Source organism: Haemorhous mexicanus, chromosome 8 (assembly GCF_027477595.1).
Source record: "Haemorhous mexicanus isolate bHaeMex1 chromosome 8, bHaeMex1.pri, whole genome shotgun sequence".
In the NCBI taxonomy this organism is placed as follows: Eukaryota; Metazoa; Chordata; class Aves; order Passeriformes; family Fringillidae; genus Haemorhous; species Haemorhous mexicanus.
In genome coordinates, this window is record NC_082348.1 from 2,064,045 (window position 1) to 2,080,998 (window position 16,954).

Consider the following 16,954-nt stretch of genomic DNA (forward strand, 5'->3'; position numbering starts at 1 on the left):
TATAAATACTCTGTAGAAAATAAAGAGAATTTAGTGTATTTATTTTCTATAGTGTATTTATAGTGTATGTATAGTTAATTTAGTGTATTTGGTGTATAATCTTAAATAAATAAATGGAAACTATACACACACTAGAAATGCACTATAGAAAATAAATATACTGTAGAAACTATACACACACTAGAAATACAATATAGAAAATAAATATACTATAAATACACCATAGAAAATAAATACACTATAGAAATTATACATACAATAGAAATATACTACAGAAATGATACATATACCATAAATATACAATAGAAATTATACATATACTATAAATACACTGAAAATGAATATAAATAGAATAAATAGAAACTATAAAAAATAAATAGAAGCTAATAATATTAAAATAAATAAATAGAAACTATACACACACTATAAATACACTATAAAAAATAAATATAGAAACTATACATACACTAGAAATACACTATAGAAATTATACACACACTATAAATACTCTGTAGAAAATAAAGAGAATTTAGTGTATTTATTTTCTATAGTGCATTTCCAGTGTATGTATAGTTAATTTAGTGTATTTGGTGTATAATTTTAAATAAATAAATGGAAACTATACACACACTAAAAATACACTATAGAAAATAAATATACTGTAGAAACTATACACACAGTGGAAATACACTATAGAAGTTACACATATACTATAAATACACTGTAGAAAATAAACAGAAATAGAATAAATAGAAACTATTAAAAATTATACATATACTATAAATGCACTATAGAAAATAAATAGAAATAAATAGAAATTATTAAAAATAAGTAAATAGAAACTAATAATATTAAAATAAATAAACAGAAACACACTATAGAAAATAAATATACTATATAAACTATACATACACTAGAAATAAACTACAGAAACCATACATACACTAGAAATACACTATAGAAAATAAATACACAATAGAAACTACACATACACTAGAAAAACACTTTAGAAATTATACATATACTATAAATGCACTGTAGAAAATGAATAGAAATAGAATAAATAGAAACTATTAAAAATAAAGAAATAGAAACTAATAATATTAAAATAAATAAATAAAAGTATACATACCCTATAAATACACTATATAAACTATACATACACTAGAAATACACTATAGAAAATAAATACACTATAGAAACTATACATAACTAGAAATACACTATAGAAATGATACAAATACTATAAATGCACTGTAGAAAATAAATAGAAATAGAATAAATAGAAACTATAAAAAAATAAATAGAAACTAATATTAAAATAAGTAAATAGAAACTATACACACACTAGAAATACACTATAGAAAATAAATACACTATAGAAACTATGCATACACTAGAAATACACTATAGAAATTATACATATACTATAAATGCACTGTAGAAAATAAATAAAATAAATAGAAACTTTTAAAAAATAGAAATTAATATTAAAATAAATAGAAACTATACACACACAATGAATACACTATAGAAAGTATACATACCCTATACACATACTATACACTATAGGAAATGAATAGAAATAGAATAAATAGAAACTATAAAAAATAAAGAAATAGAAGCTAATAATATTGAAATAAATAAATAGAAACTATACACACACAATGAATACACTATAGAAACACTGTGTGTGTCTCTACTTAAAGCTATAAATCCACATTCTCACTCCTAGCACCTGAGTTTGGGAGCCTTTTCCAAGGGCTCAGACCAAATCCTGAGTTTAATTCCACGCTTTAGCTTACAAACACCAAATTCTGGGAGCTCCTTCCCTGTCAGATTCCACCATTTCCTCTGGTGCATTGCCCAGGGATATTCCAGAGCCTGGTTTGTTGTGTGGCTGAATCCTGAGGGAAGAATTCCTGGAGGGCTTGGTCCTGCCCCCTGTGCCCCCAGCCCTTCCCTGGGCAGAGGGAGAACCCCCAGGACCCCCAGGACCCCCAGGACCCCAGGCCAAGGCCCCTCCCCAGAGAGCTCTGCTCTCCTCCCCCCATCTGAATCATCCCTGCAGATTATCCAGATTATTCTCCTCTGCAAATCCCGACCATTCCCAGCTCCAGGAGGGAGGATCATCCATCCTTTTCCAGCCTCCACCAGTGACCAGAGCAGGCAGAGCTCAGGGACAAAGCCCTGGCTCCCTGCTGGAGCTCCTGTCCCCAGAGCCAGCAGCTGACATTCCCAATTCATCTCCCTTCCTCACCCACCAATGGAGCTGGGATGGCCAGGGATTGATGCTGCAGCAGGATTCCCAAAGCCTGGGCTGGAACAGGAACCTCCCCTGCCCTGCACCAGCTGCAAACCTCAGGGACAGAAACCCAGCCCAGAAGTGCAAAGGGCAGCAGCAGCACCCAGGGCTCTGCACTCCCCCAGCACAAAGGGATGCACAGAGGGCTGGGAGGGCAGCGTGGGGACCAGGAATCTGGAACTTCCACAGACACTGGAGGGTGTGGTCTGCAGCCTTGGGAGGTTTGATGTAAAAATACAGCACACAGACAGTAGGCAGAAAAATCATCAACTTCTGTTTCTACAGCTGTGAGTAAGAGTATGGTTTAAATAAGTGAGGAACTGCATGGGTGAGATGGAGAAGGGTTTATAGTGGAGGGGTTGTGTAGGGTAAGCTGAGATTTCAGAAGTTAGAAACAGAGTTCAGAAGTTAGAGCAGAAACAGAGTTCAGAAGTTAGAGCAGAAACAGAGTTCAGAAGTTAGAGCAGAAACAGAGTTCAGAAGTTATAGCAGAAACAGAGTTCAGAAGTTAGAGCAGAAACAGAGTTCAGAAGTTAGAGCAGAAACAGAGTTCAGAAGTTATAACAGAGTTCAGAAGTTAGAAACAGAGTTCAGAAGTTATAGCAGAAACATTCTGTGTGTGAGGCAGAAGCCATTGGACAGGAGTAGCCCCAGTGCAGCAGAAGTAAGTAAAGGTGATAGGCTGGAAAAGCAAACCAAACCCTGTGGCAGCTGTCTGTTGGGTTAGAAAGTTCTAGAATGCCTTGTAAAGCAGAACTTGTGGCTACTCTTGAGCTGTGGCTGACAGCTTGCTCCTCTAAAATCTCACAGCCCCTGAGACTGATGTTTATCTGAGCAGTAAATCATTCTTAGCACCTTGAAAAGCACGGTGGGCACTTTGGGTGGCACTGTGGCACAGCGAGCCCTGCCAGGAGCTTCCCAAATCCATGGTTAAACCTGGCTCAGCACCCCAAGGAATGCAGGGACAGCTGTGGTGTGTTGAGTTTGTGAGGTCCCCAGGACGAGGTGAGAGATGAGAATCTGACTCCATGACCTCAGGAGGCTGATTCATCATTATATTATATGGTTATATTATTATATTATTATATTATTATATTATTATATTATTATATTATTATATCATATACTATATGTTATACATTACATAATATTTTATATTATATATTATTTTTTATTTTATATTATATAGTATTCATTATATTTTATATTTTATTTATTATCTTTTACATTGCCTTATATTACATGATATTATTATAAGAATGCTATAGTAAAACTATACTAGAGAAAGAGAGAGGACACAGACAGGAGGCTTAACAAGAATGATCATGAAAAACTCATTACTGACTCCTCAGAAAGTCACTCACAGCTGGCTGTGATTGGTCATTAATTAATAACAATTCACATGGAATTGTTATTAATTAATGACCAATCACAGCCAGCTGTGAGTGGTCATTAATTAATGACCAACCAAACATTCACCTGTTGGTAAACAATGTCCAAGCCACATTCCAAGGCAGCAAACACAGGAGCAGCAATCAGATAATTCTTGTTTTCACTCCTCCCTGAGGCTTCTCAGCTTCCCAGGAGGGAAACACAAATATCCCATATTTCTAATATATTATATAAATAATATAGATTATATATTAAGTCTATATGTTCAAACTTCTTATATATTATATATATAATTATCTATTATATACATAGTATATAACAATAACACAACAATGTTGCAGTAATATGTATATTATATAGTATATGTTATCATATAATAATATATATTACTATATATATTTATAGAATATATATATAATAAATACAATAAAGAATGGCTCATTTTAAGGGAAACACAAATATCCCATATTTATAATATATTATATAAATAATATATATTATATATTAAGTCTATATGTTCAAACTTCTTATATATTATATATAATTATATATGATATACATAATATATAACAATAACAACAATGTTGTAGTAATATGTATATTATATAGTATATATTATCATATAATATTTATTATACATATTATATATTATATATAGTATATATAATATATATATTGCTATATTATATATAGTATATATTATCATATATTTATTATATATATTCTATAAATATATATTACTATATATATTTATATAATATATATAATAAATACAATAAAGAATGGCTCATTTTAAGAGAAAGACAAATATCCCATATTTATATTTTATATAAATAATATATATTATATATTAAATCTATATGTTCAAATTTCTTATATATTATATACATAATTATCTAATATATACATAATATAATATATAACAATAACACAATAGCAATGTTGTAGTAATATGTATATTTTATAGTATATGTTATCATATAATCATATATATTACTAAATAGATATATATTTATAGAATATATATAAAAAATAAGTAAAATAAAGAATGGCTCATTTTAAGGGAAAGACAAATATCCCATATTTATAATATATTATATAAATAATATATATTATATATTAAATCTATATGTTCAAACTTCTTATATATTATATATAATTATATATGATATACATCATATATATCAATAACACAATAACAATGTTTAGTAATATGTATATTATATAGTATATGTTATCATATAATAATATATATTACTATATATATTTGTAGATTAAATATATAATAATAAATAATATCTATAATAATATATATAATATATACAATAAAGAATGGCTCATTTTAAGGGAAACCCAAATATCCCATATTTAGGGGTTGCCTCTGCTCCATTCTGGCACAAACCCAGCCACAAAACCCCCTCATTTTGGGTTTTTCTCCCATTTTCCCCCAGCTCCTCCCAGCATTCCCACCTTCCTCCTGCACAACCCCACATCACACAGGGCACAGAAAATAAGTTTTTTATTCTTTGTTTGCTCCATAACCCTCAGAAAATCTGGGCTGGGAATAAATCCTCCACCACCAACACAAACAAACATTTTTCCATCCAGGGGGAAGCTCCTCCACGTGCTCCTGTGTAGTGAGATTAATTCTGATTTCCAGATTTGTCTGCAGCACTGAGCTGCTCCTGCTTTGAAGTTAAATTGTCAGAGAGGCCAGGAGGGGAGGAACAATCAAAGCAAACAATCCAAACCAGCTTCACACTGGGAATTTGTGGGTGGCCCAGAAAAGGGGGAAAATACAAAAAAAAAAAGCACAGGGAGAGGTCCTGAGAGGAGAAAATCAGGGAAAATGCAAGATAAAAAGAAGGAGAAAGGAGAAAGGGATGAAGTAATAGAAGGGAGAAGGTGAAAAGTGAAAAGGAGAAAGGTGAAAAGTAATAATAAAGGGGAGAGAGGGAAAGTAATAAAATAGGAGAGAGGTTAAAAGTAATAGAAAAGGAGAGGAGAAAAGTAATGGAAAAGGAGAGGATAATTGTAATAGAAAAGGAGAGGGGGAAAATAATAAAAAAGAAGGAGAGAGGAGAAAAGTAATAGAAAAGGAGAGGGGGAGAATAGAAATATAAAATAAAAGGAGATGATGGGATAAAAGGCCACGGGAGAGAGAAGCAGAGGATGGATGTGACTGGAGGTGCTTTAACAAAAATCCAGGTGATTTTCTGGGAGGGTTTCTGGCAGATCCTCCCCCAGTGAAGGAGGTGAGACCCCCCCCCAGCCCTGGGAGAAGCTGCAGCATCACCCCCATCCCCCTGCTCTAAATCCAGCAGGGATTGCAGCAGGGCAGGCAGGGAAATAATCACGAAAAAAAGAGATTACAGCTGCAGAAAAACCCAACTTGTGCAACAGCCTGGCTAAAAATACTGCCTAACCCAGTTCCCCCAATTCAGAGAACGCTCTCCTGCTCAGCCTCTCCTACAAGGGGGAATGATCCCCAGCCAGGATAATTCCTGGGGGCTTTGAAATTCAACTTTCACCCCTCAGAACCGGAGGGTTTCAGCTCAGGAGCTGCCAAAACCATTTTTTTTTTTGCTGGCTGGGAAGTGCTGCCATAGCAAGAATAGCTTGGGCAGTTTGGGGGTGTTTGGTACTGCCAAAAAAGGGGCTGAAGGTTTTGGGGTGATTTAATGTGGGTTTGGTACCAAACCCTCCTGGTGGAGGAGAAATGTTCTGCAGTTTTCCAAGGCTCACTCCACTCCCAGAAGAGGGATTTTTACACCATGCTGTCCATCATCCCAGCCAGGCAGTGAAAAGGGAATTCTCTGGGCAGAAAGAGAGAAAATGAATCACTTTCAGCAAAGAATACTATGAAATATTTAAGTTTTTGTCTCTGGATACTCATTTCTCATGGGGGGGAAAAAAAAATCCCACATTCTTGGTGTCAGTGAGGCTCTGAGGTGGAGAATGGAAAATGGACATTTCCTCATTTTCTGGAGCTGTCCTGCCACCAGTTATTGCAATCTGAGGACAACCACAAGCATTTCCCTTAAAAATTGAAAATTTTTACATTTTAAGATTTTTTTTTAAATCCAAAAATTAAGAAGGCCATAAATAGATAGAAATGGAAGGACAAAACCAGGAACCCATCAGCAACCCCACACCTCTAAGGCTGTGAGGGATCCCATTTTGGGTGTTTTGGGGTGATTTTTTGCTGCTGTGTTGGCTTTGTTTTGCCAGGGTTATTTAAGCAATGTTTTCACACTGCAGAACCCAGTAAAAGTGAATTAAGGCATTTTTCCAGTTCCCACACAAGCACCACAATCCCACCTGCACCTTCCAGGGGAGCTGGAAAAACCAACACAGCCCAACCCAAAGTGCCCAACCATCCCTGGGCAGCTCCAGATCTCTTTTCTGCCTCCACCCCTGCCCTTTAAAAGGCTGCAGCAACACCAAATCAAGCCAAAAAAGGGAAATAAAGAGAATATTTGGGAGGTAAGCATGGGTGATTTTAAGATCAAACATGTCAAGCTCGAAGAACGCAATAAAAACCAAAATCCCCTGGAGGTGTAAAGAAAAATACAACAAACCACAAGTGATCCCCCTGCCTAGGAGGGATCTTTTGAGGGGAAGATTCCCTCCAGATTCCAAATAAACTTCTGCATCCAACTGAAGCAGCCAGAATTAAAAAATAAAATAAAATAAAATAAAAATAAAAATAAAAAAAAAAACACCCAGAAACACTTCAAAACCCAGACACTTTCAAACTCCTTAAACACTTTAAAAAGCAGAAACACCTCAGCAGCCCCAGGGAATGGAAGCTGAGGGGGAAATGGGATCATGTGGGGTTTTTAGGAATATCTGGGAATGACTGGAGACACCTCAGGCAGCACAGAACAAGGGGTTTTGGAAGAAAACAACTCCCAAGTGAGGCATTTTGGGACACCCAGGATAATGCCAGGGGTGTCAGCAGCAGAGTTAAAACCCTCCAAAAAATCAGAATTAAATCATCTTTCCTCCCAAGCCTGTTTCCTCACAGAAACTCCCACAGAAAGAGAAAAGCAGGTCAATATTCAAGCCTCACAAATGGCATTGCATCCCTGATTTTCTCTTTTTTGAGCAGCTTTTACTCTCCTGGCAGAGAGAACAAAATTCTCCTCCTTTTAGGCTCAGTTTAAGACCCTGAGCACACAGAGGAGCTTCCCTGGGGCAGGGGAAATCCTCTGCAGAGGAGCACACCAGGCACCCCAAAAAACCCCAAATAACCCCCAAAAACCCCAAATCTCACTGCACCAGGCTCAACAGACACTTGCCAAAACAAATCCAGGCCCCAGGGGTTGATTGGTGCATCCCAGGGGAAGGAAAAGCACTGGGACCACCCAGGAATGATGCTCAGTGTTTAAACCTCCTGATCCCCCAAAAAAAGGAGGTACCAGAGGGGAAAAGACAGCACAGGGTGGCTTGAAACCCCATTTTCCTGTGGTGTGACAATGCAGCTGGTTGAAATCCATCACCTGTACTTTAAATGTGGAAGGTTCAAGTAAGAATCCAGATTTTTGACAGGCTGGGTTTGGAGAAGGATGCCCAAAGGGGATTGGGAAAAGGAAAAAAAAAACAAAAAAAAAAAAAGAGAAAACACGAAAGGGGAATTGGCTGGGGGAGGAAATGTGCTTTTCACTCAGAGTAAACCATCCCTCCTGCAGCACCACCCATAAACAGAGGCCATTCTCACACCTGAGCTCTCAGCACTCTTCCAGAGAGCAGAAAAGCAAACACAGCAGCAGCTCCATCCCTAAAGCACACACTGATCCAGCTCAGGCTGGCAGAGCAGGAACAGCCATTCCAGCAGGAGAACAGCTGAGGAGCCAGGGAAAGCCAAACCAACCCCCCAGAAGGGGCCAGGCAGGAAAGGATTTTGGTTTGGAATGGATTGGGAAGCAGCTCTGCCTTGGGAACAGCTCCCAAACTGGGTCAGCTCCAGCCCCAGGAGCTGAACTCTGCCACCCCCCCAAAACCTGGGGTGGGACACAGGCACAGTGGAACAGGAGAATATCTGGAGAAATCCTTCTCAGCAGAGATTTCTCCCACTGACACTTTGGCACAGTTATTTCAGCCCTTCATGGGAGTCCCCCTGCCACAAAAAATTAATTTATTTCTTAATAGAACAACCACCAAAACCAGAACCAAACCCCTCCTCAGACACCTCATCAGGCTCCTGATTTTCATCTTCCACACCAGACAAGTGTGGAGCCCAGGGATTGCTTCAAACATCAGATTTGGGAGCAGCTCCCTGAGCAGCCACAGCATTCCTCAGGAGATGGAACTGGCTTTGTGCAGGGCATGAAAAAGTGACCCAGACCCAGTGGGACCATCCTTTGCTCTTTCCCAAAGGATTCTGCTCCTTCCCAGGGAGCAGGAGCAGCCCAAAGGAGGCAGCACAGGCTGAGGCAGATCTGGCAGGGCTGAGCTCTGGAAATATCTGACCTGAAAGCACCAGAGCCACAGGGGATGAGCACTGCACATCCTCCATGCAGTGAGGAGAAGCAGCAGGATCCAGGAGTTCTTCCAGGCTGCAGGAAAATCCCAGGGTGTGCAGGGAGGGTGGGGACACTTGGGGGACACACAGCTCCCATAAAAACCCTGAAAACATCAATTCCCCAGGAACTGGGGGGGAAAAAATGGGTGTTTGTATCCCAAAATCCTTCTCAGCAAACCAACCCAGTCCTTCCTTTCAAACCAAACCCTGCTCTGTCCTTGTGGGAAATGAGTTTGTAAAGACTCCCAAAGCCTGGCTGAAAGCTCACACGAGTTTGTACAAAAATTTTGTACAAAAATAAAGTTTGTGTGCAAATTCTGAGCTAAAGTGTGCTGGCTTAGGAAGGAATGGAGTAGGGATGGCACTGGTGAGAGAGAGACTGAACCAGGAACAAGTTTCAAAAGATGGCATTGCAAAGAAAAACCAGAGATTTTGGAGAATCAGAACTGTGAAAGATGCACTGCAGCGAGACCACGAGGGGTACAATAATAATAGATAATGTTAATAATAAATTACAATAATGATAATAACCATAATATTATAATGATGATGATAATGATGACTTGAAGCTAACAGGCTGAAAAACATTTCTAAGGGACTGTGACCAGGAGATAGGGTGGCTTCTGATGGAATGGTGCTGAGTGTTACATCTCTTGTGTCTCACCCTACATCGAGACTGAAAAGAGAATAAAATCTTCCAAAGCCCCTCCCAGCTGCCCCTGTGGAGCTGGGATTTTCCAACAAGTCCCCAGAGGAAAAGAGGAGCTGGAGAGCAGCACAAGAAGCAAGGAGGAGCTCCCAGATGGAGGGAGCTGCCAGGAGAGCAGCACCTCCCATCCCTGCCAGCTTCTCCAGCAAGGCACAAGTGCCAGGCTCCCATCTCCCATGCAGAAGGAGCTCCTGGCAGGAGTTATTTATGGACACACCAGGAACAAATCCTCCACAGCACAGCCCTTGTGGCTTTGGGGGTAGAGATGGACCCTTGGCTCTTGGGAAAAGCTGCACACACACAAAAAAAATATTCCCAGCACGGCAGTTGTTTCATTTTTGGTGGTTTGGTTTTGTTTTTTTTTTTAACTATTCATTTATCTATTATCCCAAGAATTTATTTATTTTTTTAAAGTCTGTTTCAGCCACAGAGTGACAAGGGGCAAAGAGCACTCAGAGATCTCTGTACTGGAGGGATTTTAGAAGGTGCACAAACTCTGCTGACTTCACTGGTGTACGTGGAATAAAAGACAAAGCACAGCCAAATATTTTCGGGATGAAAACAAGCGAGAACCTCTCCACAAGACACTCCAAAAAGTACTTCTAGCAGAAAGCATTTTTTAAAAAATAAATAAATAGAACAAAACCACATCCCTGCTCAGACAGGAATCAGCCACCAACCCTTGTTTTCCTCCCTCTCACAGAACATTCCCAGCTGGAAGAGACCCCCAGGGCTGAGCCCTGCTCAGGAATCCCTCCCTGCCATGGAGCATGACACTGCAGAGCAGCAGTCAGCAGGCACAGGAGGCTCAGCTGATGCTTTGTGTGCTTTGGGCCACATCACTGATTTATTTATGGGCAACATTTCACAGCTGACACAACAGAATTCCCACCCCGGGAGTAAAGCCCAGCCCTGGGGGATCCTGCCACCCATCCCGGAGCTCTCCTGGATTTTCCCAGGGCTGGAGCCCCTCGGGATGGGCAGAGAGGGGAAGGGGGAGGCTCTGCAGAGCTCAGCACTCCTGCTAAGCCCGGCTTTACAAAGCCCTGCCAGCGCCAAGAGCAGCTGACAGCACAAAGGGGAACCTTTGATCCCTCCCTGGGAACAGCACCAGGTCCCCGAGCTGCCTTGGGGTGTTCTGCATCCCACCAGGAGGGGTCTGCCTGGACAACCCCCCTGGATCAGCCCGTGCTGCCTGCTCCACGCCTAGGGAGAGAAAGGAGCTAAAAACATCAACACAGCCCCCCTCCACAACTAAATTCTTATTTATTTGGCATCAGAGAAAAAGGAGCTGAAAATATGAAAACACACCCCCCACAACTAAATTTTTGCTTATTTTACATCAGAGAAAAAGGAGCTGAAAACATGAAAACACAGCCCCCCTCCACAACTAAATTCTTATTTATTTTACATCAGAGAAAAAGGAGCTGAAAACATGAAAACACAGCCCCCCTCCACAACTAAATTCTTATTTATTTGACATCAGAGCTGGCTGGAGGGATAACCAAGGCCTAAAGCTAAGGCAGGGATTATCCCAGCAGGTGCTGAAGCTCTCTGCATCCCTCCCCTCCCAGGTGCAGGGGGACAGAAGCACCTGGAGGAGCAGGGCACAGCCCGAGCTGCTGGGCTCTGCCACCCCAGCAAACAGCTCCACGCTCCCCCACCAGCAGCAAACCAGCAGCAAACCACATTTTTGGGTCTGTCAGCCAAGCCAATCCATCAGAGTCACCTTGAGGCTGCAGAGGGAGGTAAAACCAAGCTGCAGCCCGGGGAGGCTCCTGAGCAGCCCAGCGCAGGGGGAAGCCCTGGGTTCATCCCCTTTATCCCCTTTCCCTGCCCTGCTGACAGGGCAGACTCACCTCAAAGGCTTTTTGTGCTTTAAGCTCTCTGGCAGGATGCAAACACAGAGTTTTTGAGTGGTTGAAGCAAAGGGGAATTCAAGGGAAAAGGTTTTCACCCTCCAGGCTTGACACGGAGCTGGACAGGAGACACCAAATAAACCCAAACCAAATAAACCCAACCCCAAAACTCGGGGTCAAATCCCAGCCCCAGGGATTTATCCAGCTGGAAAGGACTCGGGACACTGCCCTGGGCCAGCTCTGCTCACACAGCCCCAGCCCAGCCTAAGCAAACCCAGCCTAAGTGGTTAAACCTCCCCTCTCTGCTGCTCTCCCAGAAACACCAAGTCATCATCTGAGATTTTTTTGCCCAAGGCCCCAGGGAAGTGTAACAGGAGATGACAGTGGGAAATTCAGGGAGAAAGCCTCTTCCCTGTGTTTACTGGGAAGGAATAAATGCATTCAGACTTACTGGTCAGGAAAAAAAAAATAGCTGTTTCCCTTAAACCAGTTATGTTTTATTTTTTTTTCTTACACGATGACATAATTCCTCTGAGGGGAAGTTGGTCGTTTTGTTTGGTTCTTTAAATTTTAACAGAACCCTTCAATTTGCAATCCATGGATCAAAAATAAAAGCTGCATTGCAGTGTTTTTCAAATGCTATGGTAAAACAAAAAAAAAAAAAAAAAAAAGTGGTTGGTCCTGGTTTGTTTTTGAAGCTTTTGAAGAGTGAAATCCTGCTTTTCCTAGAAGGAACTCTGCTCTGCTCTGCCTCTGCACAGATCAGGATTCCTTGCCCCTGCCAGGCATCATTTGTGGGAGCAAAGCAGCCACTTCAAACTAATGAAATAATCAAAATAATAATAATAAAAAAAAAAACCCAGCAGCACTTCCCAGTCCTGCTGCAGTGGGATCCACTGGGGATCGAGTTACACCAGAGCTCAGGGCTGCCAATAAAGAGGACAAAGAATCCGGGGAGGTTTCTGTGCTCACTTCCACTCAGCAGAGCACAGCTCTTCCCCCCGAGCTCCAGCTGACAGCTCCTCCTCGCTGAACAGGAGCTGCATTTGAGGACATATTGCATTAGCTGGGCTGATTAAAATCCCAAATAATTACAGGTTTTGCCTTAGGAAAGGCAAGGCAAACTCAAAGCTTCTGACTAGATTTTTCAACCTGAAGACCCATGTAAAATACAATCTATATCAATAAATACATGCACTTGTCTTGTTTCTCTCTATTTTTTTTTAACTCCCACGGTAGGAAATTACCAGTTGCTGTTATTTTTTTTCCTTTCTTTACCCTCACCAAAGGAATTATTGCCTGCCTGCAAAACCCTTTCCCAAAGCACCACAGTTACTGTGTTCCCAGCCAACAGACACTTCATAGACAAAGACACACTATGAGTGGGAAAAGAGAATTCCAAACTCCAATTCCCTTCCAAACACAGCATGGGAAAGGATTTACAGGAGCTGTATTTTAATCTGCTTTTCATGTGTCTGAGGGTTTATTTATTTAGGGGGAGGGGAACTTGCTGACATTTGTTCCTCAGCCACCACAAAGGCACAGACTCATTTTCCCTGCCAGTATCTGCTGGCCAAAGCCAGCCCTGTGCTGCTGCCCGAGACTGATACCCACTTTGATTCTTCTATTGTTAGCAGTCTGCTGGGGGTGCCACACACGGCTTTAACCTTCACAGAAACACAATTAATTTGGGCAGGACAGAGGGCATTTCACATTCAAAAAAATAACCACCACAAGCTGTTTATGCTCATAATTCACCTTTCCCCCCCCCCCCCCCCGAGGCTGTTCTGCAACTTTCACCAGCAAAGTTTCTGATGACCTCAAGGGTTTGGATTTTAACAAATTGTGGATTTTAACAAATTGTGCAAGGAGTTCTGCTGACAATTAATTTTAGGGTCTCTTCATCACCACACAGCACGGAACATGTTATTGATGAGCAGTGCATGAAATAGATGTCACAGATGACCAGTATATGAAATATTTATATATAATATAATGTATATATATGAAATAAAGCACTGCAGACCAGGCTGGCTGGACACTAGACTAAAAATCTGCTCGTGAACACCAACCCAAAGAGACACCGGGGGTTTCTGAGTGCTGCCCTCTGAGGGACCAGCTCCGGGAGAGGGGAGAGGGAAAAGGGAGAGGAAAAGGGAGAGGGAAAGGAAAGGGAAAGGGAAAAGGAGAGGGAAAAGGAGAGGGAAAAGGGAGAGGGAAAAGGGAGAGGGAAAAGGGAGAGGGAAAAGGGAGAGGGAAAAGGGAGAGGGAAAAGGGAGAGGGAAAAGGGAGAGGGAAAAGGGAGAGGGAAAAGGGAGAGGGAGAGGGAAAAGGGAGAGGGAAAAGGGAAAGGAGAGGGAAAAGGGAAAGGGAGAGGGAAAGGAAAGGGAAAGGGAAAGGGAAAGGGAAAGGGAAAGGGAAAGGGAAAGGGAAAGGGAAAGGGAAAGGGAGAGGGAAAGGGAGAGGGAAAGGGAGAGGGAAAGGGAAAAGGAGAGGGAAAAGGAGGGGGTAAGGGAAAAGGAGAGGGAGAGGGAGAGGGGAAAGGAAGCTGCGGGGCTGGGAAGGAGCCGCATCCCGACCCTTTGTTCCCATTAAACCCTGGAGCAGCCGAGCCCCAGCAGAGCGCGGGGGGCGCGCAGGGCCGGGCGGGGGGAGGCGATTTGGGCTCGTTTCATCGTTTTAAACGCGGAAAAAAAAAGAAAACCCAAAACCCAAACTTGGCTGGCATCCCGCAGCGCTGCTCAGCGCCGTGCCGCCGCTCTGCGGGGCTGCCGGGGACGGCGATGCCGGCCGGGCACGGCGATCCCGGGATGCGGAGCCGGCCCCGGGATGGCTCCGGTGCCGGCGCTGCCGCAGGGGCGCGGCGGAGGCGCGGGCGGCCGCCCCAGCCGAGCATGCCCAGTCCCCGGCATGACATCAGCGCCCGAGCCCGCGGCTCCCCCGCGCCCCCCGGCTCCCCCGAGAGCCCCCGCACCCCCGGGCACCCCCGGGCCGCTCGTCCGGTGGGTCGAGGCCAGCCCGGCCGGGGGGGCGAGGGCAGCGCCGCCGCCCCCATCCCGCTCCGAGGCTGCGGGAACAATGGAGGGGATGGGGGGGACCCGCCGGGAGGCTCGGGGGGCAGCGGTGGGGGAATGCTCGCCCCGCGCCGAGGGATGCTCGCCCCGCGCCGAGGGATGCTCGCCCCGCGCCGAGGGATGCTCGCCCCGCCCGCAGCGGGATGCGGGCTGCGGCAGACTCACCCCGATGACCACGGTCTCGTCGCCCTTGAATTTGGGGATGAATTTGTCGCCGCGCAGGATCTCGGCCTCGTTGAGGGGCCGGAAGCGGCACATCACCTTGATGCTGCACTCGGCGGGGTCCGCCATGGCGGCGGCGGGCCCGGCGCTGCCGAGCGGGGCAGGTGCGGCAGCGGCGGGGCTGGGGCCGCCGGGCGGGCGGGGCCGGGAGCCCGGGCAGCCGCTCCGAGCCCGCCGACACGCCCCGCACCGGCCCCGCCCGGCGGCGGCTGCGCGGCCACCGCGGGGCCTCCCCCCGCAGCATCGCCGGGATGCGCCCGAGGCACCCCGAGCATCGCCCGGTGCCGCCGGTGCTGCACCTTGCACTGCCAGGGACACCTTGAACTGCCCAGGGACACCTTGCACTGCCCAGGGACACCTTGCACTGCCAGGGACACCTTGAGCTGCCAGGGACACCTTGAACTGCCCCAGGGACACCTTGAACTGCCCCAGGGACACCTTGAACTGCCCCAGGAATACCTAGCACTGCCCCAGGGACACCTAACACTGCCAGGGACACCTTGAGCTGCCCAGGGACACCTTGAACTGCCAGGGACACCTTGAGCTGCCCAGGGACACCTAACACTGCCCAGGGACACCTTGAGCTGCCAGGGACACCTTGAGCTGCCCAGGGACACCTTGCACTGCCAGGGACACCTTGAACTGCCCAGGGACACCTTGCACTACCCCAGGGACACCTAACACTGCCAGGGACACCTAACACTGCCCAGGGACACCTTGAGCTGCCCAGGGACACCTTGAGCTGCCAGGGACGCCTAACACTGCCCAGGGACACCTTGAACTGCCCCAGGGACACCTTGAGCTGCCCAGGGACACCTTGAGCTGCCCAGGGACACCTAACACTGCCCAGGGACACCTTGAACTGCCCCAGGGACACCTTGCACTGCCAGGGACACCTTGAGCTGCCCCAGGAATACCTAGCACTGCCCCAGGGACACCTAACACTGCCAGGGACACCTTGAGCTGCCCAGGGACACCTTGAACTGCCAGGGACACCTAGCACTGCCCCAGGGACACCTTGAACTGCCCAGGGACACCTAACACTGCCAGGGACACCTAACACTGCCAGGGACACCTAACACTGCCCCAGGGACACCTTGAGCTGCTAGGTACACCTAACACTGCCCCAGGGACACCTTGAGCTGCCAGGGACACCTAACACTGCCAGGGACACCTTGAGCTGCCCCAGGAATACCTAGCACTGCCGCAGGGACACCTAACACTGCACCTTCCACTGCCCCAGGACACCTTGAACTGCCCAGGGACACCTTCCAGTGTCCCAGGGACACCTAACACTGCCCAGGGACACCTAACACTGCCAGGGACACGTTCCATTGCCCAGGGACACCTTCCACTGCTCCAGGGACACCTTCCACTGCACCTTCCACTGTCCAGAGACACTTCCCACTGCCCAGGGACACCTTCCACTCTCCCAGGTTTCTCCAAGCCCCATCCAGCCTGGCCTGGGATATTTCCAGGGATCCAGGGGCAGCCTATGTCAAGGTCTCCCCACCCTCACAGCGAAGGATTTCTTCCTTCTATCTAAACTAAATTGCCTCCAGTCCCTCTCCAGCTTCTCTCAGATGCTGGAAGCCTACTCTGGGCTCTCCCCACAACCCTCTCCCCACAACCCTCTCCCCAGCATTCCCAGCCTGATTCCTTGGAAGGCGCTCTTGGTTTCCACACCAGCCTCGTGGTGACCCTCTGGATCTGCTCCAGCAGAGCCCCTCTCCAAGCTCAAGGATGTCCCTGGCATCTCCCCTCCGCGTTTTTCTCCCTCTGCCTCTGGCACAGGTGGATCTGTGACCAGGTTAAAGGATATTTTTCCTGGAATGTTGCTCCGTGTCTGTTTCTGGGAAGAGCAGC

At 44.9% G+C, this 16,954-nt stretch overlaps 1 protein-coding gene across 1 annotated transcript in view; it reads right to left on the minus strand.

Annotated features, from left to right (window-relative positions):
- KIF5C (kinesin family member 5C) overlaps window positions 1–15,208 on the minus strand; it is an 82,146-nt gene extending 66,938 nt beyond the window's left edge. The window contains exon 1 of the mRNA XM_059852504.1: window positions 15,032–15,208. Coding sequence (XP_059708487.1) covers window positions 15,032–15,157 — 126 coding nt within the window. The 5' untranslated portion in view covers window positions 15,158–15,208. The remainder of the gene's footprint in view (window positions 1–15,031) is intronic.
- Window positions 15,209–16,954: the final 1,746 nt, after the last annotated feature.